This window comes from Tauraco erythrolophus, chromosome 3 (assembly GCF_009769465.1).
Source record: "Tauraco erythrolophus isolate bTauEry1 chromosome 3, bTauEry1.pri, whole genome shotgun sequence".
In the NCBI taxonomy this organism is placed as follows: Eukaryota; Metazoa; Chordata; class Aves; order Musophagiformes; family Musophagidae; genus Tauraco; species Tauraco erythrolophus.
Window position 1 is genome coordinate 51688522 of NC_141467.1, and position 26021 is coordinate 51714542.

Consider the following 26021-nt stretch of genomic DNA (forward strand, 5'->3'; position numbering starts at 1 on the left):
GTAAATGTTTACTCAGGCACTTATGCAGCAAGTAACAGCAATTAGGCTAACTCTGCAGAGATTGTGTAACTTCCAACAAAGTTACTAAGAGTTCCACACACAAAAGGTTTGCCCTGAAGCCAGTGTTCTTATTGTACAGAAGTGTTTTCTAAAAATACTGCAAATTTCTATTTGTCATGATTCTGAAACATCAGGTAAATAAAAACAAATTGCCATCTTCAAATTCTTTTGGTATTTGATGTCATATTCTTGGCCTGATAACTGACCTAAAGAGATTTAAAGCATCTCTAACTGCATCAGGCTATGTGAGGCAAAATTCTCCAACACATGAACTGAGGAAGACGGATGCATCCTCTTTTTTTGTTTCACATGCGTATCTTCATATATAAAAAAGCCTCTACAAAAGATCATGGAGGGTAAAATCAAAGACATCTCCAAAGCCATGGTCAAATTAAACATCAAGACTGCTTTCAAGACAATCAAATGACAAAAAGAAAACAGAAGAGTACAGTTTCCTACAGAAAGGGGCTTGCTGTCTTGAGTACAAGGAGCCACCACATTCTGCACACAAGGGCTGTTGAGCAGTGAGAAAGTTATATTTAAGCAGGCACAGCACCAGCTCCATCAGAATCCAGAAGAGAACACATAAGCCAGACAGGGCTGCACAATGTTCTCAGCTGGCATTCTGAAATCCGTTGTAGGTGAAGTTCAATAATAAACAATCTTATTTCCTAGTTTACCATCAATGAGATTACAGCTGTAGAAAGTATTCTGTACTAAAAGATTGTGCTACTTCCTTCAAAGACAGAAGTTACATCATTTTCCTAGATTTTCTTTTCTTTAAACTCTACAGCATACATGAAAAAGATGAAACTGAAGCAGGGGATAAACGTGCAACTTTTTTCTAAATATGCTTTTTTTTAATGCTTGCACTATTTTCAATACAAAAAGGGAATAAAAATTAGGATTACAAGTTTAGCAAGTATGAATGGTCGCTTCAGACTTTTCAAGACTATCATACCAGCAGAGTATTATGGGACAAAATTCAATTCTAGGACAGCATTTTAGTTCTAGTAAGCTTAAAAAGTTACAGTATTAAGTAGCAAGAGCTCTTCAATGAAAGCAAAACACAGCCACTTAGTTCTCTAAATTCCTCATACCGTCTCATACATTATCAAGAAGGAAGAGAGGGAAAGAAGAAATTCTGTCATTAAAAGGCTTCTGCATGCTACTTCACCTTCTTGATAATGTATTTCAAAATCTTCCTGCAAAGCAAAAATTTAGACCTTCTTAAAATTATAGACTAAAATCAGAACAGTAGGTGAAACTCCTGAACTGCTGAACTCACACAAACCATATGCAAACCTAGGAAGCTCTTCTGCGCCCTACTATGCAGAAAGCGACAACAAATCCAACTCTTTGCAGAGATGGAAAGAATTTCACCACAGGCTTGGAAAAGTGGTTCCTCTTCTATCCAAGGACAAAAAGATTTATTTCCCTCAAGGCTTTCCTATCCAGAAATGCTATTAAAAATAATAGTCTCTATCTGACATGGTCTACTAGACATTTTAGCCCATTTTAAGCCTGACTGACACCCATCACAATTAAAAGCAGCTTTCAAAGAAAGAAAAAAGTTATCAAGATTTTAAAATGTAGATATAGCTATCCATAGTGCCTACAAGAATAATTACTGTTAGAAGTACGAATTAATATAACTTTAACTGATGTAATTTAAAGTCTTCTAAGCAACAATGAAAACTGTAAAGCATCAGAACCCCACTCTGCAGTGGATGAGTACTTTGGGGAAAAAAAAAAAACAAACAACAAAGAAGGTAACAGGCAAGTAGAAAATATTTTATTTCTAGTAAGCCAAGGTTTAATTTATCACATGCTAAAACACTGATATAAAGTGTGGAATCACAAATTCGCAGTAAAACCAAGTGACTTTCGTATCCCTGATTCATGGCTCCACAAACATAATTCAGTGCTCTGCAGGCAGCTTTGCTTAGTAGCAGCAGCAGTGGATTTTTGTTGCTTAGCTTCTCACAGCTACATAATATTCTTAATACAGAATAAGATATTCACAAATTTAGTGTGACATTTTAAGGTACTGATGACTAGCAGCACTGGTTATCATTACTGACATCTCAAAAGATATAACTTATTAGGATTCTGAATCATTAACAAGAACCTGAAAAGGTTTGTATCAACACACTGGTTGGTAAGCGCCAGAAACGGCGTCAACAAAAGAATACACCATTAGCTTGCTTTCCGCATACGTACCGACGGTTGCTGTAGTACGTAAATCCTACAAAAGGAAGCTGGTTGCCCACAAATGCTTTTGGTATGGGAAATGTTTCTTCCTCTCCTTTGTCTTCTTCCAGATCATCAAAATTACTGGTGTCAATGTCACTACTTAAGTCAGGCACAACTGGTGCTACAGCTAGAAAGAAAGCGGTACAGTATGATCATGATGGCTGTATGACTCAAGTGACACAATGTTTTCACTACTGCTGAGCAGGGCTTACGCAGAGTCAAGGCCTTTTCTGCTTCTCCCATCAACCCACCAGCGAGTAGGCTGGGGGTGCACAAGGAGTTGGGAAGGGACACAGCTGGAACAGCTGACCCCAGCTGACCAAAGGGATATGGCACACCATATGACATCATGCTCTGTATACAAAGCTGGGGGAAGAGGAAGGAAGGAGGGGGACATTCAGAGTGACGGCATTTTTCTTCCTAAGTAACCATTACGCATGATGGAGCCCTGCTTTCCTGGAGATGATTGAACATCTGTCTGCCGATAGGAAGTGGTGAATTAATTCCCTGTTTTGCTTTTCTTCTGCGCACGGCTTTTGCTTTAGCTATTAAACTGTCTTTATCTCAACCCATGAGTTTTCTCATTTTCACTCTTCCAATTCTCTCCCCATCCCACTTCAGGGGAGCGAGTGAGCAGCCGTGTGGTGCTTTGTTGTTGGCTGGGGTTAAACCACAACACACAATCAATAATTTTTTTGGGGGGAATTCTCTTTGAAGTCTAAGGAATCTCTTTCCTTGGTACACAATAAATAAAACTTTAAATTCCATTAAAAAGAAATATGGTAGTCCTTTTGCTAACGTAAGTAAGACAGATCACTGTCTCTGAGAAAAGCATTGTACTTACTGTCTCTGAGAGTTTCCCAAGCCCATTGATCATTTTTGAAGAAAAGGTGCCGTTTAATTTCTTCTACACCATTTCGTCCTAGCCTCACTTCCCTGTTAAAGAGTACTTTGGTTAAACATGGAGGATTACATAAATTATTCTGAAGCAAAGAGTTATTCTAAGGCATAATCTAACAACGAAGACAAAAAATTACCTCTCAAACTACAGTAAGAAATAGACACACCTCAAAGTTTTCATATGAAGATATCTATAACAGCACAGCAACTACATTTCAGAACATAATCTGGTTTTAAGTCTGGTCCATAAGAAGTCCTGCTGCTACTGTTTCATGGACTAGCTAGGCAGCTGCCAAGCAGCAGCTAGGTTTCACTTTTTCCAGAAGTTCATGCCGTTGTTTGAATCCTATGCAGCCCAGCAAATCCAGCAGCCTCCCTCCTTTGCAACACCAGTTTCTCAAGCAAACGTTATGCTTGTATTAATAAGTAGTGTGGTTACAACAGGAGCATACTCACAAAGCAAAACAGACCTAACACCCGCATTTCAGATGGGCTTCCTTTGGGCCGACTCTACTGTGATCCTGAATGCCCACTAAGAGCTGGAAGTGCATTAGAGCTACTCCTGAAATGCACCTTTTGCTTTAGCTTCATTCAAAAGCAATTTGTTTTGCATGGCCCTCAACACTGTGTGACACGAACCAAGGTAACAGTAGCTGTTACTATGCAGTAACACTTCATATTCAAACTACATTTGTAAGGTAGACTTACCTATCGTAGCAGCACTTCCCTTCCCCCAGTATATGTTACTACCATAAAGAGCAGCAGCAACTATTGCTGACTCCTCTCCCAAATACAGTTGAGTAGTTTAGAAACTGACACAAAACAAATACATATATATATATGAGAAGAAATGAGAAGAAATTCTTCATGAGAAGAAATTCTCTTAACAAAGGCTTACTTGCATTTTGAGTAAAGTTTAAATCTTACCTATCGGTTAAAAAGGCACAAATGAGGTTTTTTGCCTCTTTAGAAATGTCATTGTCATCAGGGAAAGTAAGGGAGTTCTTATGGTTCATAATCTTACTGTACGTTCCAACCAAAGAATCTGCATAAAAAGGTGTATCACCTGAAAAAGCAGCAATGCAAAAATTGAAAAGCAGATCAAAAGTATTGTACATTTGATTTCTAATATTTGAACTACATATGCAACGATGTCATCAACTAAGTGAACAAGAGGCAAGGACAAATGTTTGAGAACTGTGCCAGAATGTTTCTAAAACATAATCTGTAAATACCATGATCAGTAAATCACAGCTTATGTCAGAAGAGTAATAAATTAAACAGTTAAAACCAACCATGATTATGTTAAAAACTAGAGTCTATTTAAGTAGTACAGTCAATTTTGATTATCCTACTACTCACCTACAAGCATCTCATACAAAAAGACTCCAACTGACCACCAGTCACATTCTCGCCCATAGTAACCATCACCACCCTGGGACTTCAATACTTCAGGAGAGATATAGTCTGGTGTTCCCACAGCCGTATCACATCGTACCATACCTTCCTACAAAGAGGACAAAAACAGCCAGGCCCAAATATAAGATCCAAAATTACAAGTCATTTCCTAGAGTTCATGCAGCCTAAGCAACATCAACAGATCAACATCAACTTTCATCAATAAATGTTCCTTTTTTGCATGGGTATTTTAACATTTTTAAATTCTAAGCTACTAAATCTAGAACAAAGTATCAGATTTGTCAAACACAGTGAAAGCTATTTTGAAAACCTCAGTTAATATCCAAGAAGTTATCAGAATTGCATCCAGGCCCTGTAAACTCCTGCTGGTGCCAGTATAAACATGTCATGTACTGACAGGATGTACCGTAAACTGGGAAAGCTCCTCTGTTAGCATAAATGGGCCAACATTAGGGATTTTGCTGACAGGATCAAGTAAAGTGCAAGTTTTTCACCTTTGGCCCAATATACTTAATGCCAGGAAGACTAAATATCGACAGGGCCTTTGAAACTCCAAGTAGATAGACTTCAAAACAAGTAACAGGTGAGAAGAACGTTTGACATTCCTCATGCCTGTGAGAAAGGGTTGGCAGAACAGCGATGTCACACTGCAGCTGGCATCCAGAATGCTCCAGCTGCAAGCATGTGCCCCTTTCCAGCCCCATTCAGGCACTTCTGAAATACTCCTACGCCATTCCTAGAAATGGATCAGTAGAAAAACTTGCATAAAAATATATAACTAAGTAAATATAATAAATATGAACCCAGTGCTGCATATGCAGCAAATTCAGAGTGCACCTATATTAAGCTCTTTCTGTCCAGGCTGACAGAAACCAGAGTTTCGTGTAGGGAACAACAGTGCTTCACAGTACATGAAATACTGTTGTAAAATCTATTTTTTTAGTGACCTCAGGATATATTTTAAAGAATTAATAATTCAATTACATTCTTTGACTTGTTTCCTTCAGATTCACCCTTTTGCTATATCAACATCTGGCTAATAAATACAATTGGGATTAAGTGACTTATACATCAGTTTTGATTATTTCAATACGGACACACTACATAAAAATGGTCTCACTTCTTTACATTATCTTTTGACAAAGACTTAAAGAAATAATCCAGAGGATCTAGAGACAACCAAAGGCTTGACTTCAAAGATTCTCTAGGAAACAATATAGAAGTTGATACAATTCCTACTTCAAGGACCATTTCTACATTCTACATTGCCATTGAATATGATGCATAAAGAACAGTAATGGGAACAGAGCATAACTTTCTACTCTTACCTAGCTAAAAAGTTTTTAGTACATTTTCTTTTCACTTCTAAGTATGTCTTCCTTTCACAAACAGAAAAGCAAAATTAAAAACGTATGTTTACCTTGTTCATCTTCATACAAGTACCAAAATCTGCTAGTTTTAAATGACCAGCTTTATCTAGCAGCATATTATCAGGCTTCACATCTCTGAAAGGAAAAAAACATATTTGTTTAAAAGTAAATAAAACAATTTAATTTACAAAAACAATAAAAGTCAACTATTTTTCAGATGCAACTTTTCAAGGAAAACACCAACATGAAAGCAAAACTATTTCCTCCATTTTTTTCTGCTTTCTCCAAGTATCACGTCCAACACATAGACTGTTGAACTACAACATTTAAAAAAATTATAATGGATGTGAGAATACAGTCTTAAGTCACCAAATTTAACAAATCTGGACACTAATCTTGAACCTTAAGTTCCTAAAAACCACTCACTGGTTGAAGTACTTCTCCACTAGGAACCAGCTACGCAAAAAAAAAAAATCCATTCTGGTTCTGAGTTAGCTATCTCAAACAGACCTTGAAAAAACCAGCTTCTTCAAAGGAACAAATGGATGTAATTTTCAGAATTATATTAATGTGAACAAATACTTTTCAGTGGCTCAAAAGGAATATTGCCTTATGTCCTTTTCCACAAAGTACTTCCATTATAGAAAAGTTTTCATAAAGTATCTGGTAAAGTTCAGCACATCTAATGTTATTAAATATACTGAAGCAAAATAATAGTAGGAAACAATTATCAAAAAAGTGTAACTCAATATTTCAGGAGAAAGTGTATTTCTGGGACCTCAAAGGAAAACTCCGGCCATAACTGTGATATGAAGTGCAGTGGAAATGTATCAGTATACCCACAAAATTATTTTGGTTGGGAGGGATTTTTTTTTTTTTTTTTTTTTTACAACCCCTGGTTCAACTGCCCAATCAAAGTACAGCTAACAATGTCAGATTCAAATTCGAAGTTATATTAGGTTCCTCAAGGCCAAATCCAGTCAAGTTTTGAATTTTTTCCAAGGATGGAGATTCCATAACCTCTCTAGGATTCTCTTTTACTGTTTGACCACCCTCATAGTGAAAAAAATATTTCCTAATGAATAGCCAGATACTCCCTTGATGCAACTAGTGCCATTTCATCTTTCTGATGTGCAACTTCAAGTCTGGCTCCACCTTTTCTATAAAGTCCTGCCGGGCAGCTGATGACTGAAGCTTTCTGTCTCACCTGAACACTGTTCAGATTGTGAATTAAAACATAGCGCTGACCCCTGTATCAACCATCTGAGGAATCGCTGGCAGCTGACTGTTGGCTGGACATTGTACTACTGAGCACAACCCTTTGTTCTACCTATTCAAATCCTATCTTTCCAATCTGGCTACATGAAAAACCTTGCCAAGTCAAGACAAACAACACACATGGCGCTCTCCTCACCAGAGGAGCCCATCATCTCAACAAAGAAGTCAAGTGGGTTCATAAGGCATGCTTTATCCTTGGTAAATCCACATAGACTGTTCCTAGCCACCTTCACATCCATGTGTGTGGAAATGGTTTCCCAAGAATTTACTCCATAAGATTCCCAAAGATTGCCCTTATGCTGATCAGCCTGTAGGTCCCCTGATCCTCCCTTCCCTGCGTTTCTTGGGGCAAGATGGGTGCGCCATTTGCTTCTTTCCAGTCATCAGGAATCTCCAATTGCCGTGACCTTTCTCACGGTGACAGACAGTAGCATCATACAGATACTGGCCAGCTCCCTCATGACCCTTGGTACATCCTACCTAGTATCTTGGACATATGTATGTCCAGCTTACATAACCGGGACTTAGCTTGATCTTCCTCTGCCACAGTAAGCTTCACTCTCCCAAGTTCTGCCACTAGGCACACAGACCCGAAAGCAGACCTTATCAACAAAGGCTGAGGCAAAGGCAGCAGCCTCAGCCATTTCCATGTCCTTTGTCACTAGGTCCCCCATTCATTAAGCAGTGGGCCCCCATTTTCATCATTTCCTTTCATTCCTCAGATTTGAGCAGACTAACTTCAGCAGAAAACATATTCCAAAAAATATGCTGGTGTCAAAATCTAAATTTTCAGGAAAAAAACTCACTGCTGGCAACTTCTAATGCCTGCTTTCTAAAGCCTGCAATACACATGTACAAATAGTTCATCCGGCCAGACAATTTATCCATTAGATATAGCATACCTACACAACTAACAATGGTGTAGATCCTACTCAAGCAATGGATTAGTAGTTTGCTTTGCTTTGCCTTTGCTTTTTTGCAACACTGATCATCTGGCCAAATTATAAATTGATAATTTATATACTATATCTTCCTCAAACTCTTCATGTTTTTTCTATTGAAAAAATTACTTTTGTGCTCCTGGTTAATACAACTGAAAGCTAACAGATAAAAGTTCAAATACCAAAAACAAAACCTCTCAACCTATTCGAGAAATGACCACATTTTACTTTAGAGCAAGTACATAATATAAAAATAATCCAAGTCCCTTTGCTCTGCACCTCAATTTTCCATCTTGCACCTTACAAAAAAACATGTGGCTGGGAGATTTTCCTCACACTGTTCACAGATTCTTGTTTAATAGGTGACTAATGCCAGCTGAGGCTTCAAATGCAGAACACAGAGTTAGTAAATCCTAACAGTGGATACTATTACTATCAAATTCCCAAAACAGATGTTTCCAACCAAAAGAAAAGAATCACTTTGGGGCCAATATGTTCATACCACTTCAGTTCTTGTATCTTTTGGTAAAGTGGGACAATTTTATTACTTCCCAAATTGAGGAACATCAGCCTGCAGAAAACCTTTACTTTCACTGTATCACCTCAGAATTGAAGGTTCTGATGACGAGAATCTCTGAAGTTGTAAGATGAAATAATTATGAAATAATAATGAAGAAGTAACAACATAAATTTTAAAAGTGCCTGAACAATTACTGAAGTCATTCTGGCAGCACCAGGAATAAAACAATACTATGTAACAACACTTTTTTCTTTTTCACCTGTGTATAAAACCCATTGAGTGAATTGCATCTAATGCAAGTACAACTTCAGCAGTATAAAATCTTGCCCATTTCTCCGGAACATCATAGTTGCTCATTAAATTCACAAGGTCCCCACCGGGCATGTACTCCATCACCATGTAAAGGTAACGGTCATCTTGGAATGCGTAAAATAACTGTAAAAAGCAAGTAAACAAAAAACAAGTCACTGAAAGTTTCAGTTATCTTTAATTTTGTGCTTACTGGAAATCAAAGAAACTTATGCACAAACTGATTTACAGAGTAACAGAATTGCTACAACTACTGCAGCAACTTTGTATCATGCAGCAGACCTCTTAAAAAGGAATTAATCTCTACAGTAAATTTCAGTCAGATCTTCTGTTCCTTTATATTACAATGGAAGAAGTAGAGTCCTAGTTACAAATTAAGATTAGTGAATTTGGTGCAACAAATTTTGAGATCATGTCAAAGAATGTTCACTGCATAAAAGGACAAAATGCTTCCTTATTCACTGGAATGCTAGTTGACAAATACGTAAACGCGAAACTACTGTATTGCAAACATCCGCCCAATGCTCTTTGTGTTATAACTAAATATTTATTATTCTATTGTCAATGTATTGTCAATGTTTAGAAAGTGAGTTTAAATTTTAAAAAATTAAGTAAAAATATTTCCCTTAGAGTTGTAAATGCTCTGTTCAACATGAATAGTGCAAGTAGATTTAAGATTTCCTAACCTAAAACCTTTTTGAAAATCATAAAAGTACTACTATGGCCAAGTACTCCCAGACAGATAGTAACGTAGTTACCTATTTGATCCAGGTAAATCTTGAATGATTTTGTTTCATTCTAATGTAACAAGGATTTACATGCTTAAGGGTAAGGACAGTTTAAATGAACAAGTTAGCATGTGCATACACAATGCATGATGATTGCTTCAGGCATACGCATCATAAATTTCAAAGGCAGCAATGCCCCCAAAAAATTGTCAGTGGTAACACTGAAATGAGGAAAAAATAACCAGAGCAGGCATAATTTGCAGTCAAATACACACTTAGAAATTAGAATACACAGAACTTGTGTCTTAAGCATATCTTTCTGATACGCTGGATCCCTCTAAGAATTACTACAGAGCAGGCTCATCAATATATATCTGGCTAAGATTTTTAACAATGAACAGAATAGCTTATCTTGTAAACGTTACGACAAAATATAATTTTGAGGCAAGTGCAGTATCTGCTATCCTAATGTTAATAATATATTTCCCTAACAAACCAATACAATCAAAAAGGGACTTTACAAATCTAAAACTGTAAACATGTAATTCCAAGTCATGCAGTGTTGTAAAGAAACTATTCTATAATGATAATATTTTAAAAAGAATATCTCTATACCTGAACAACCCAGGGACTGTTAGCAAAAGCCATAATATCCCTTTCTTCCCAGAAGAATGCAGAATCTGATCTTTTTATCATCTCAAATTTGCTCAGAAGCTTCATAGCGTATACTCTTCTTGAGGATTTATGCCTTACCTATGAAGACAAATATGACATACAAAATACACGAGTTTGCCACACTAACATACAAAGAACACCACTGAATGTATTACTTTTACTGCTTCACTATTTAACAAGTTTTATAAGACTCTTCACGTTTTTATAAAGAATTATATATGCTAGGTCTATAGAATAATTACATTCCATTATCTGACAATATATTCATCACTTTTAAAATACTTGCTAGAACTATTTAACATAGAAGACCATAAGTGTAACAGTTGCTTTATAATTTCTAGGCATACGTCTTTAAAAGGACAAACATTGGCACCTGTTAAATACGATAATGATAAAACTATAAGCATTTTCCAGAGTTCATTAGCAAAAATGTATGCTTGTGGCCATATTTCCAGTTTCTTCCACCAGTTCTCAATTCAGTAAAGCAGGATACCTAGATTGCTAATCTATCACAACACAAAACACCTCTCCTCTCTGAGAACCATGTCCACAATTATCTGGTGTAGTCCATGACCTGGCAGCAATTCTTCTAGTCCTGAAGATTTGTTCAAGTGTCCATGTATACAGTCGCAAAGGCTAACTTTCTGGATTATTAGGATCACGCATTCCATTTTACTTTAATAGAGAAGCATGACTACAATGCAAACAACTACTTGTGCGCTTTGAGAATACTAAAATACGAGATTCTCAAAAACATTTCCATGGAATAAAAAGAAACGAAATTTCACTGAGCTATTGGCTATAATATTATAAGACTGCATCTCCTGAACACTGTATTCAGAAACAAATACATGAGCAAATACTAGAGAATACATTCTAATGTACAAACAGAAACATAACTTACCAACTGAACCTCCCCAAATGCCCCTCTACCGATCACCTTCACTACTTCATAATCTTCAGCTTTCATGCGCAGATCTCTCATTTTATTTACTGTGTCTTTATCTACATAAAAGAAATTTCACATTTAATCAATTTAACTAAACCCATTAATCTCATTTCAATTTTTCATAGGTATTAGAAGATGTGATGCTTAAAGAGGAGACTTCCTTTTGAACCCACCTTCCTATTGGAAACCTCTGTGTCGAATACATGACCTCATTCTCAGTACCACAGTAACCAAAATGTGACATAAACATAATGCTATTACTCTATTCTACAATCTAATTACTGGAAATCTTAATTTGGGAACGTCTTTTAAAATTATTACCTGCAAAAAAAAAGCTATGCAAAAGTTTCATATCCAGCATGATCTTGCCTGTAAGCTGATCAGTATAAAAAGATTATTTCTGGATAAATATGCAGCATATCTGAGAAAATATCACAAAGTAAACATACGAGACACTTGAAGAAGCTATTTTAAAAATATAAGTTTTCACTTTTCTGCACTTTTACTATTTCTAATTCTCAAAAAAGTAGATTTTAATTTAAAACATGCAGTGGGAATCATTGCAATTATTTATATAAACCTGTCATTCTATAAACTACAATAACTTACAAACTCCCAGTGGGCAGATATTCTAATTCCAAATTTGGTCAAAGATTAAAACAGTCTATTTTAATACATGTGGGTCAACACTGGCATGAGATTACATGGAAAAGCTTCATGCTGCAGTATTTCTAAAAGCAAGGAACATCTACTGAAACAGATATGCTTCTAATAAAATAAATTATGCAACGATGTTTTATTTTAAAAAATATTATTCTAGGCCTAAAAGCCAAGTTTAGAAAGAAGTAAGGACAGGGGAAGAGAAAAGAGGAGAAATGTCATTTTTTAAGTTTGTCTTTTAAAAAAAAAAAAAAACAACAAAACGATTAAACAACAGAAAATTACCATTAGATTTCTACCTACAGTGGCCATAAAACAAAAGCAGCATATGCACAATTAAAATTCAGTAAGATTTTATAACCGTAACAGGAAGAAACATAGCTCTGTCTGAATAAATACTCTGTGGCATTACGGTCTAACGTAAAGCCATCCCTTTATAATGCAGCATACAACTAGCTGATTTCAATAAATTATATTAAAATTGTAATTTCTGACAAATTATTTAACACAAAGACTAAAATATTCAGTAATTAAAAAAAAAACCCACACATTGCCTTATTTGCCTTGGTGAAAACTGACCTACGGCGGAGGATGAGTAAGACTGCAGGGAACTAAAATGCAGCAATTCTCATGATAACAATTTTCCAGCTATGGCTAACTTACTGCCTAGTAATCCCACAACAGGAGGTCCACTGCTTCAGATTGAAAAAAATCTTGATATTGGTGCAAAAGAAAGCTAGGCACAATAGGAACGCTTTAAATGGGTTTCAATCACAAGTCTCACCTATGGCCAAAACAGAATTAAGGAAAATGGATCTGAGGAGCAATCCAAGCTAAAGATTTTTAAATAATGTAAACTGGTCTTGCGAGCAGCTGCAACTTACTGCTTGAGAGACATACTTCAACATTCCATTATCTTCAGATAATATGTTACAGTAACAATGCTGGAAATTCGACCTCCGTATGCTAAGATCTGCTAAACAAAGTTTATCAGGCTGCAACGTATTTAAATGGGCAGTTCCTTATCTCCCACTAGCAGCAGAGGACCCGGCCAGCTTAACCTGTATGAACAGGCGGGGTAGCTCCCATGGCAAAAGAATGCTTTCTCCAACCTGCCCTCAAGTTTGAGTATAAGCTTAGATGCTGCCTTGAAACAAACCAAGTCCCTGTTGCAAAGCAGGGCTCTCAACCATCTTCAATATTGATTTCTTTATTCTTTTAGTTCTGATAAGGTTCTACATTTACAAAAATAACTCTCACAACTTTAGGCAGTAGAAGCAGATTTTGGAGGCTCCACAAATATACAATGTAAACAGCGAAAAATAAGAGGGGATGAGGACTGCCTCATAGGGCAATCAGTCTTTAAAACAGCAAAACTCCCATTTTATTTGCAATTTATAAATTTATAAATTTATTTTAAAGTTCTAGAATAATGGTGTGAACTGTTTGGACAGCTAATACTGCAAAAAATATTTTAAACAGTTTTCTATTAGAACAAAAAATAAACATGAAAGTGTTCCTATATGTCTATTTATTATTTTTTTAATAGAAATTTGAGACAAACTAGACTTCACAGTTCCCTCTAAGGCCACTACTTACACATCTACAGCTCACTCATATTTCAGCAAACACAGCAAGATTAGTGTTCTAAAGGCAGTCTGAACATAGTCTGTTCTCCACCTTCATATTCCTTCAGGTTACATCTTACACAGTATATAATTTATACCTACCAGATACTCATTATTGGACTGTAAATATAAGTTTTCTTTTCCTTCACTCAGCCCCAATTGCAAAAGTGAAGCTCTTTGAGACTCACTAATGATTTCATCGTTGATAAAAATTACAAATTATCTGTTGCAATGAGCATTTCCTTTGCCTAGTACAGCTTCTCTGTTCTGCAAAACTTTCACCACACCTTCTCTGTAAATAACAGAGTTTACGAAATGTGCATGTAACACAGTGTACGATATCAAATACAGTTTGAACTGTGAAAAGTTAAACAGAACATTTGAACTTGTGCCTTTCAGCAACCAGCTTAAACGCAAGTGAGCCATCAACTAGATCTGGTCGACTCACATTCCCACAAAGGGGAAATAATATAAAATAAAACCCACAAATTACCTATCATTGCTTACAGTTGCACCAAGTAAACTATTTGAAAACACCTTGAAAACAAAAACATGAATTTAAATGAAACAGATAAAAGTTATTTTAGTCAAACTACTTTATATTTGCCACAAAAGTCATTTATTACAACATTTAATTTAGACGCTTAAGCCTGTAAAACTCTAATAACATTAGTTTAATTTCAAGGCTTGCGCATTCAAATCCACAGGCAGAAGCAAGTTTCGAATCGGCAAACGTCTCTGCCATTATATCTAGAATTTGCCAGTTTGGCAGCCTTTAGAAAACCCTTAACTCTTACATGCCTTTTTGTTTTGGTTATTTTTTTTTAATTACGAAAATTACAAAACTAGGACTTCCGTAAGAAAAAAAATCAACTTCATTCATTTAAAATGTTATTACAGAGTAGAATGTGTAGGAAATCTGGTAGTGGAAAAATACAGAGCAAATACAGAGAAAAATCCTGCACACACACCAGCTGCATACACAAGTAAATACAGCAGCTGTGCAGTATAAGAATTTCATAGGACAATGAAAAGACATTTTATACTAAAAAAAAAGTCTACAAAGCACATGCTTTAGTCTGTCAGTGAACAAATTTTTAATATGATTTCTTGACACCGCATACATGTTACGTTGTTTTACTGTTAATTGCTTATTATATATTAGTACATGAAATCACAAAAACAAGTTACGGGGATCCAGAGGATAGCCAAGAACAAAGATAACAGGCCTTTCTCTTAAAAGGCTTTGTGCCACTGAAAACAATGCCATTTACAGTGGCAAGAAACTTGGACATCCAATTGCTGGGATCAGATTTCTGTAGATAGCTGCCAGTTCTCACTGGGAAATATATAAATAATCAGACTTTTAAAACAAGTTGCACCTAAAAACTTAATGCATCTCAAACCCCTAGTTGCCTTTCAAAAAGCAAGAAACATTTTTATTCTTTATTTTTGCAGGTATTCATACTCTTTTGCTATTTAGCAACTGAAACATTAAATACTTACACCTGTTTAAGAAGTTATCAATATTTTTGTTTTTTCTTAACGCAGGAAAATCCAAGTCATATACCAAAGCATCTAATCCATCCTGAAAAAAAAAACACAACAGGCAAAATTGTTTGGAAAAATAATTACACATGGTGCTAATTGAAGATAGAAGATAAAAAAAGTTGTCCCTATCCATTTTCCATACAAATGAAATCATTCACATTTATTTAACAATTCAGTTGGCAATTACATGAAACAGGCATTACTCTTCTATTTCCATTGGACTCTTCAATGAAAACTTAATCTTCATCCATCCCAAAACAAATATACTTCTATGAATTAGTAACTACCTTAAATAGCTTCACATTTACATGAAAAAAATACTTTTTTCAAATATGAAAAGAACAAATACCAGTTCTAACTAAGTCAAATAATGTTAAGAAGTCACAGTGTATCACACAGTGGGCACTTGAACACAAGTGGCAATTGGCAAACAGGACAATGATGGTAATTTAATTACCATTTTATTCATTGAATTCAGAGGGAATTTTGATGAACAAGATACTGGCAGCTACATTCTAACTTAGATCTAGGAACGAATTGCAAAAAACCCATTGGCATTACAGCCACGGAATACATCCCTATGAACAAAACCCACCAAAAAACCAAAAGCAAAATACAATAACAAAGATGGTGACCATTTCAAGGTCTTGTTAAGTGCCATAAGCTTCCTGACTTAAAGTTTAAGTCTAAATTTTACAACAGGTATACATGATTCTTCAGTGGATTGCATCTTCTCGGAGAAAAATTAAACCAGATATTTTGGTTGAAAGCCACAGATGGTGTCTAATCAAAAACGATCAAGTATTCTAGGGAATTATATCACGAAGAATCAAATAGCATTAGGAAATCTTCCTTCTCAACTAGGTAATGTTTAAGTGACAACTGCACAAATAGAGAGGAAGGTCATAAAACACAAATTGCTGAATGTTAATGAAGCGTGCCAGGCCACGTACTGCTATTTATGTGTCCAATTCATACCTATGTGCCTACGCTATCTGATATTGACCTGTTGGGAGTGAGATGTTCGACAAGACATCTTTTATCTGATCAGTTCACATCTGATTAGACCTAATTTGACTGTTTACAGCTTTTATAAAATTATGTAATACATGGTTGAAAGTTGATCCATCAGTCTTTGACTGCTACATCTACCAAGCAACTATACCTGAAGAAAACCTGGAGTATAAGCCTTCTGAAAACTTATTTTCCAGGAATATATATTAGAGAACCCACTTGATCAGATTTTAAAATTAGTCTTTGATCCCTCACTTCAAATTCAAATGTTTTTCCGGGTCCTCATTCTACAGAGGATTTTAAGCTATAAAAAATTAAATGCTATCAAAAAAAAATTTATAGGCTTGCAGTCCTCACTTTTGAAATATGTGCAAGGAAAATTATTTACTTCAAATATAATGAGAATAAGCAGTAAAATCATGTTAGAATTTGAAAACAGGGGTAAGGAAGTAAAACTACAAGGATAATCAGAATTACTTTAAAGGCTGGATGTTATTAAATTTGTTAATTTCATAAAAACATTTCTGTTTTAAGTTACCTCTCCACACAGTGGCTTAGTTTGAACTAAAATGTTACAATGAAAATGATAAGAATCAATAAAAGTATCACAATATTTTCACAGCCCTTAAATATAGCCAGGGCACAATCCCAAGCACAAGTACAGACTGGCTGGAGAATGGATTGAGAGCAGCCCTGAGGAAAAGGACTTGGGGGTGCTGGTGGATGAGAAGCTCAACATGAGCCGGCAATGTGCACTGGCAGCCCAGAAAGCCAACCGTATCCTGGGCTGCATCCAAAGAAGTGTGGCCAGCAGGTCGAGGGAGGTGATTCTACCCCTCTACTCTGCTCTCACGAGACCCCACCTGGAATACTGCGTTCAGCTCTGGGGTCCCCAACACAAGGAGGACATGGAGTTGCTGGAGCAAGTCCAGAGGAGGGCCACAAAGATGATCCGAGGGCTGGAGCACTTCTGCTATGAAGACAGGCTGAGAGAGTTGGGGCTGTTCAGCCTGGAGAAGAGAAGGCTCCCAGGGAATCTTATTGCAGCCTTCCAGTACTTAAAGGGGGCCTACAGGAAAGCTGGAGAGGGACTTTTTACAAGGGTATATAGCAATAAGACAAGGAGCAATGACTTTAAACTGAAAGAGGGGAGATTTCGATTAGATCTAAGGAAGAAATTTTTCACTCTGATGGTGGTGAGGCACTGGAACAGGTTGCCCAGAGAAGTTGTGGATGTCCCATCCCTGGAAATGTTCAAGGCCAGGCTGGATGAGGCTTTGGGCAACCTGGTGTAGTGGAGGGTGTCCCTGCCCATGGCAGGGGGTTGGAACTAGATGATCTTTGAGGTCCCTTCCAACCCTAACCATTCTATGATTCTACGATTAAAGGATTGTCTTTTTAGACTTACACTGATGATGAAAAAGGAAAGCAAATGGCAACAAGAAAAAAGGTTTATGTGTCAGTAATATACTTAAAGTAAGAGGCCAACAACAATTGGGATTAAAGACAGATGTGAAAATACAGCTATGTAAGGTAAATGCAACTTAGCAAGAAATACTTTGTAACCTACTAAAAGACATCTTTTCCAAAGACTCATAGCAAACATCCAGGAAATCCACTGAAGGATTTCAATTCAACACAGAAATCATGATAATTCCTTGTAGAGCAGCACAAACTGCTCTGGTAGCTCTACACACTGAGCCCCATGCTGTGAGCAGCACTAGGCAAAGAACATCCTCAAGGCTGTTAGGTCACATCCAGGGATTTTTAAAAGCAGATGAGTGATGGTGATGAATTGCCAAAGTTTGGGGTCTACTCTGCCCTTAAATCTTCAAATCTGTTGAGTCAATCAATTTGTCCAGGGTCACAACTAACACAGAAAACTTTTCCACACATCAAGTAGAAGGGCAACAAAATTCTCAAAATCTTGGTTTGCTCTGAGGCACTGCAATTACCTGCTTCATTTCAGAGTTTTCCTTCAAAAGCCTAAATTCAGTCTTTTTTGTTAGAGGATGGCAGACTTTAAACACTGAATACAACAATATAGGACAAATGGGAATATTTATAAATTTTTAACATTAATCTTACTTTGGTATCATACTTTTGCTTTCAAAATACTAAAATATAAGCCTATGCAGAAAAAAGCAAGTAGTACCAAAAGTGTAATGGTTTCATTGGTCTGTCAGGCATGTTGGGTATTTTGTTGTATTTCTCTTTAAAAGCTCTAAGATAAACATGAAAATTAGTATACAAATTCACTTTTAACAAGCAAAAGCAAATTTCAAAATTGTTTAATTCAAAATTCACTATAAAAATATTGCCTTTCAGATCTTGAGATAGGAATTCTTTCAAGTAAAACATTTCACAAAAAAAACACCTTTGAAATACAGATTCAAGCTATTGGTCTTGCATTCACTTCAAATCACACTTCGAAAATCATACAAACATCATCTAAGGAAGTTGCATGCCAAGAGCTGCTTATTTAAAAGGCCCTTCAATAATCAGCTCCCCTTTGCTACAGTATCCAGAGAAGAAACTATGGTAGTTCAAAACTTTCATTAAAAAAGGTAGAGGTGGGGTGAGGTCCCTATAATAAAGAAGAGACTTGCAAATCCTTAACTAATGTCTTCAACTGAAGTATGCTTCTGAAGAAAAAATAGCATGATATTATTTTAATGGTGTACTGCAAAAACAAGACTAAGTTTAAGGTAATTTTAGAGAATTGTGAATAACGGAAGTAAAATATTCAGCATAACTAGTGTATAACATAAAACATGCAATAGCCTTTTCACTTCACTTATGTTAGCTAAAACAGAAGAACTTGTGAATGCTACAAACTGTCCCAGTACAAAAGGAAACAGAAGCAGGGCTATTTCCAGTGGTATCACTGGCGAACAAACAGGGAGTAGGAGCACACTAGCTCAACAGTGAGAAGGCAATGCCGGTTGAACAGAGATGGGAACACACGGCAGAGCTTTGGCAATAATGGTTAGGAGAAAAAGGGTAAAAGCCAAATGAAAGAAGGCACGATCATTACTGTTTATGGCTGCAGAGATAACTCAACTCTCAGCTTTCTTGTTGCCATCTTGTGCAATCTTTCAATATGCCATTTGACTTTTTTCCTAATACAGAAAGGAAGGAACATCTTTCCTTCAAAACCTGTAGTAGCCATACCCTCCTCCATTTAAAGGACACTGAGACATCATTAGAATAGGCAGTCATATACCAAATAATTTAATACGCTTTATTAAAATAAGGCCTCATTTTTATGATGGATTTTTCCCTACTTGGATGGGTTCAATATATTTTTAGTATGCATTTTCTTAAATACAGCATATCCCATACTTCTTAGAAACACGTGCTGTAGCTTAGAGGTATTTTCAGCTAACAATAAGTCTACCTTATTCTGTCATTACAGGGCAATTTTCCTGATTAGCTTTGAGGTCTACACAGACATTTTCCTTTTATGTTAATAGTTAAATTAAACTACTCAAATAAATTGGCTTATAAAGGCAAACATATGACTTCCACTTACATCTTATATGGTAACAGTATTTCAGAGGTAATTAAAAAAGAAGAGGGAAAAAAATTTCCTTTCTAATGTCCTTCACTCAAACAGTTCACAGTCTGATACAGTCTTTTCTAAATCACATTTGTTTAATGAAATCATCAATAGTTTCCTCATCTATTTAAAATATCTGCTTTTATCCTGAAATTAAAAAGAGGCATACTAGGGAGCCATTACAATATGCAGAGAGTTCCTCCATAGAAAATAAAAATTTCCACATATTCTGTTGATTTGCTTTCATTCATTACTGCACCACACTCAGAAGTTTCAAAAGAACAGATACATGGAGTGAAATCAAAGGCCAGTCTGGACTCACATACTGTCTCTGGAAATGACGGTAAGGGTGCCTGGGAAAGAGGATATGAAGAAGTCTAGCACATGGTAGTACTTCTCCGGGGTATCTGTGAGCCAGAAATGGTGCTGTCACACTTTATAGCTCTAACCAGAATTCCCTTCAGTGATTTTGTCCAAATATTTTCTGTACCTGTTTTCATCTCTTGCATTTACAGCATCATACAGATATGAATTCCACTGCCTGCAGGCCAAGTGAAACTGTACCTCATTCTGAGCTTGCCATTCTTCAGTCAGAAAAGGAACAATGACTCTTTAGCCATCTGCCTCAAGACAGTTTTACACATTTCCATCATTTCTCCCTTGGTCATCTCTTCCAGTTATCTTTGTATGAAAGCTATTCCAATTCCCACCATCACAACCCCCCCAGTGCTTTTTTATTTCTACTACGTACATTTTAAATCGGGAGGAAAACTGCAAATAGTATTTGAGTTGTAAGGACACTTTAAGTACACAATGTATAACAATGTTTCCTGTTCTGTTCATTAAAGTTTAAGTTACTTGGTTAACTTTTACAGTCGGTGCATACTAACTTGCTTGTTTCACAAAACTAGGTACTATAAATCAAATCTAGTTCAACATTCAACACACGTACATAAAGATGAGAGGTTTTTCTCCTATGCTCTCGCTCAACATTCATCGATGCTGAATTTCACCTTCACTTTTAATCACCCAGGTACCAAAGAATATTCATTTCTTCTGTGATTTGCTATAGCTTTAATTTTGACTACTCTATCATTAATTATTATTCATCATTTTAGATCACTTTTGACTGTGATATAGCACAGACCAGTTAGACTCCATTACTGGTCTCTCTGTTTTGAATGAACTGATCACCAGCTCTTACTTCATTTATTCATCCATCCACAAAACAAGCCTAGCCCAAAGCAGCTTAGTTCTGATAAAACTTTAAATGAAAAGCCTCATCAAAAGGTTGTTGTTATCCTCATACTCAGCAACTACTTCAAGGAACTCCACTAGGTTTGCAAAGCACGGCTTTCTTCCAAAATAGATGAGTTAGCCCTTCCCTATCATAACACCTGCGGGCTCACTTGTTTTGCTACTCAGCTGGGGGCTCCTGCATTAACCACAAGATTTTTTTCTTCGATAGAAAAAATAATTAAAAACCTATATGTTTACCAACTTCCTTACTGTTTTCAAAACAGTTTTAAGCACTAGTGTAGATAAATACATGGTTATACACACACAACTTAATGAGACACAATCAGGTACAAAAAAGATGGACAAATATCAAGCAGTCACAGCATCTCAGCAATCATAATGTTTGTGCCATTTTGTCTAAAACACTTTTCTAGTACCACTTTAGCTTGAACAGTGTAAAGAAGGATTTCAGTATGGAAACTCCTCTAAGCTTCTTTATGAAGAAATGAGCAGAGAGGTTTCTGCAACAGCTTTTTCCTTTACTTTCCCTTCAGTTTTTCTAAAAATACAGAATGCAATAACATAAAAGTTATCATTAACATACACATTAACTACACAATCTATTAGCATTGAATTTCTCAGGCTGTTACACTACTTGTTTTCATTAGATTCCTCTAAAATGTATTGGTTTTCTTCAGTTTGACTTACAGTCTCATATTAATTGGATTTTTTCCCACATTTTGATCTAAAGCCATTTCCAAAGTTTTAATGCATCAAACTGTCAGTTCTACTATGACTATACTGGACTGCCTCACTCCATAACTACATTTCTTAATCTTGAAACTCACTACACTTATGTAATGCTGGTTTTATTCAGATGTATTAATTAATATTAATGCAATTTTATAGCAAAATTTACTGTTAGGATATTTCACAACATACTGCAAACAACTTCAATTCAATAAAACATTATCTCAGGATCCACAAGTGATATAAAGTCAAAAATAAGGTACATGACCTACATTATCAGAGTAAAGTTACAGCATCTTTATATTTTGAATTTTTTACTTCAAACACATTTCATTATGACATAGTATCATCCAGTGGAAGAACACAATAAAGAAAAAGGTATTAAATCCAGTTGAAATTTTGTTATTGAGACATTTATTTTACTATTTATCTAGCATTCAAGAAACTAAAAAAAAAACCAAAACCTTAATGGGTATTACCAGCATACAGAATTTGCATTCCTTGGACCAGCTGGCAGTTACCCAAGTTTAAAGTCTTTGCTACTTTTCCTTTTTTGGAGAGACCAAAGTAACTCTTAAGATCTACAACTCCAACTATCCATATTTTAGTGCCTTGTATTGTAGATATTTTCCTAATTATTTCTATATCGCTAAAGTTTCCCCTCATACTTTAAATGAACAAACATGACTGAACTTCATTTTTATTGTTCATCATAATTTGTTGTAATGCCCCATAATACATACGTGATCTCTGTGGTCAACTATTGACACCGAGAGTGCCTATTTAAGTGCTGTAAGTGAGAAGCTAGTTTTTATATCCTCTTTTCAAACATGCATGAAAAGTAATACCTCAACTTCATCATTAAAAACAAACAAACAAAAAAAAACACCTTAGAAGTTTCTTTGAATTACCGGATCTCTGAGCCATCAGAAGGCCCTGGAGAGGCTGGAGAAACTGGCAGGGAAGAATCTCAAGAAGTTCAACAAAAGGAAATGCCAGGTCCTGCACCTGGGGAGGACAAGCCCCAGGCACCAGTACATACTGGCGGGGGCTGACCAGATGGAAAGCAGCTCAGCTAAGAAGGACCTTGGGTCCTGGTAGACAACAAAGTGATCATGAGCCAGCAATGTGCCCTCACAGCAAAGGCAGCCCACAACATCTTGGGCTGCATTAGGCAGACTATTGCCAGCAGACTGAGGGAGGTGATCCTTCTCTACTCAGCACTGGTGAGGCCACACCTGCGGTGCTGGGTCCAGTTTTGGGCTCCCCAGTAAAAAAGAGACATGGACACACTGAAGTAAGTCCAGCAAAGGGCCATAAAGATCATTAAGGGACTGGAGCATCTCTCGCACTATGAAGCTGAAGGAGTTGGGACTGTTCAGCCTGGGGAAGAGAAGGCTCAAAGGGGGATTCTTACCCATGTGTATAAAATGGGAGGGAATTAAGAAGATGGATACACACTCTTCTCAGTGGTGTCTACTGACAGGACAAGAGGCAATGGGCACAAATCAAAAAACATGAGATTACATCTGAACGCAAGAAAACCTTTTTTTTTTTTTACTGTGAAGGTGGTCAAATACAGGTTGCCCAGAGAGGTTGCGGAGTCTCCATCTGTGGAGATATTCAAAACCTGACGGGACATGGTCCTGGGCAACTTGCTCTAGCTGACCCTGCTTGAGCAAAGGCGTTGGACTAAACGATTTTAAGAGGTCCCTTCTGATCTAAACAATTCCATTTTGTCTACAACACCAAGCTATGCTTTTGGTTTGCATAAATGTAGTTCCTGAAGTGAATTAACCTATCAAAAATACCCTTTAACTCCTTACCAGTGGTACAAGTGATAAACAAAACAACCTCACTAGATGGCTTATAAGCTTTGCATGATTCGTGTTTTTCAGCCCTTCAAGTAAGTCCACAGCAGCCATTACTCCTTTGTGACAGGGACAGACTTTTTCTGATACTACTGACTGAATCAAGAGAAAACCTTGGACCTCTCTTTAATACTTACTGTTTTAGGGAATACCCAACTGCAACTTCATTGATAAGGGAAAACACACATAGGACTCTCCTCTGGTACCAGTACCCAACATTAATACTTTTTTTTTTTTAACTAAATGAGTAAGTGTAAGTTTACCTGAGAAACAAGTACTAAATAGATCTATACAACTCGCTAGTTTCAGGCAAGAATACTGTTTGAAAGCCAGCTTTCAGGCCAATGCCAATAGTGCTACATTTATGTTTCTAATCAAAAGATCTTTCTACCTAGTTTGACATTAATCACATTCATTTACTTTGCTGTCCAGAGAACAGAAAACTGCAGTTTAGTATTTCCTCTTTAAAGCAGACAACCCAGTGTAGACATAGTTAAGACACTTCACTTAAGAATTTTCATTACATTGTTAGACTTGGAAAAGTATACAAACTGACATATAAGCCTGAATGCAAGGCGCTTGATTCATCGCCCATTCTCACTGCCAGCATAATACAATTCTACAGAGTTCATTACTTCGTAATATATTGCAATATTCATAAAAAGCATTTTCAAATTTAGATTAAATATATAACATTTCACAAAGAAAATTTTTTAACTCAGCAAAGAGTTAAGAGTTTAATTCAGTATATTTAAAAATCTCAATAAGGAGATCTTGAAACCTCAAGGCAGGATTCTTGAAAGCAGGACGGATTATTGCTTTCATTTCAGTCTTTTTAAAGAGTTATCGCAGATGTAGTTGCAAACTTCATCCGTATCACATTCTGTCTAGTTACATATGTAAGTACATGTACTTGCATTCTATTCAAACATCAACTGTTTAACATTTTTACTGACAAATTGCTAGAGTATACACTTACTACATGACTCAGTAAATGATGAATTAATATCGATATCTCAATATATATTGATATACACACACATATATATCAAAATACACGCTGTCACTAACACCAGAGCCTACAGACCTCCCAATATTGTTAACATCCATATTTGCAATGAACAAAGCCTCAGGTGCAAGGCTACAGACAGGTATAGATACAAGTAGTAAATCTCTTTCACAGGCACATACTTTTTCCAGGTGTTGCTGGTTTTCCACTGCAGCAATTAATCTTACCACCTGAAACATCTCCTAAAATAAACTAAAACAAAATGTGGTGTAAATCTCTGAAATCAACTCATATACAGTAAGCACACAAGAATCCTGTCAGTACCTAGTAAACATATAATTCAGAGAACCTACAAGCCTCAGGTTGCCCCTAAAACTGAGGGCAAGTCATAGTTCCTTCACACCAGGGCTCCACTTTGTCCACCGACTAGATGCAGGAACCTCGGATCCATAGATCTGTTCTGAACAACATCTATTGAAGTCACTATTTTATGCCTAAAATTATGGAAAGTTCATTGTCTGAAGATGCATTCCAGACAATGTATTTCAGTGGGATTTTCCTTCCCTTCCAAACTCAAACTTCTAGCACTATATTACAACACTAATTTCATTACACTAGGATAGTTTTTTGTGGTTAATAGTCTTTATATCCAAACTTTAATTTATTATATTAATGTTTTATTATTTCAATTTAGCATCAGAATTGATTCCCTTTAATACTACCTCTTTAAGAACAACTATCAGATGAGAAAGCAGTGTCTTCAAGGAAGAAGACTATAAACCAAAACATCACCAAGAGTATCTTTCAGTAAAATTGATGCAGTAATAGGTACAATAGATATTGTTTGAAAATAGTTCAGGAAGAACCCTCATCTTTAAAAAGGGAAAAAAGGAAGACCCAGGGAACTACAGGCCAGTCAGTCTCACCTCTGTGCCCTGCAAGATCATGGAGCAGAACCTACTGGAAACTATGCTAAGGCACATGGCAAATAAGGAGGTGATGTGGGAACATGGCTTCAATAGGGGCAAATCCTGCCTGACAAATCTGGTGGCCTTTTACAATGGGGTTACAGTGTTGGTGGATAAGGGAAGAGCAACTGATGTCAGATACCTGGACTTGCGCAAAGCATTTGACGCTGTCCCACACAATATGCTTGTCTCTAAAACAGAAAGACACCGACTTGATGGATGGACCACTCAGTGAATAAGGGATTGGCTGGATGGTCGCACTCAGAGTTGCGATCAACAGTTCAATGTTCAAGTGAAGACCAGTGACAAGTGGTGTTCCTCAGGGGTCAATATAGGGTCCAACACTGTTTAACATCTTTGTTGG

At 36.5% G+C, this 26021-nt stretch overlaps 1 protein-coding gene across 3 annotated transcripts in view; it reads right to left on the bottom strand.

Moving 5' to 3' along the window:
• Window positions 1-26021, bottom strand: part of ROCK1 (Rho associated coiled-coil containing protein kinase 1) — a 96180-nt gene that overhangs the window by 44838 nt on the left and 25321 nt on the right. For 2 of the 3 annotated variants that reach the window (XM_086608597.1, XM_086608599.1), the window contains exons 2-10: window positions 15200-15281; window positions 11361-11461; window positions 10397-10534; window positions 9004-9179; window positions 6056-6140; window positions 4579-4723; window positions 4144-4282; window positions 3161-3252; window positions 2284-2443 (exon numbers count right to left, since the gene is read on the bottom strand). In XM_086608597.1, the coding sequence (XP_086464723.1) occupies window positions 2284-2443; window positions 3161-3252; window positions 4144-4282; window positions 4579-4723; window positions 6056-6140; window positions 9004-9179; window positions 10397-10534; window positions 11361-11461; window positions 15200-15281 (1118 nt within the window). Of the gene's footprint in view, window positions 1-2283; window positions 2444-3160; window positions 3253-4143; window positions 4283-4578; window positions 4724-6055; window positions 6141-9003; window positions 9180-10396; window positions 10535-11360; window positions 11462-15199; window positions 15282-26021 lie in introns of those variants that run through there. The other variant, XM_086608598.1, reaches the window with a different exon arrangement.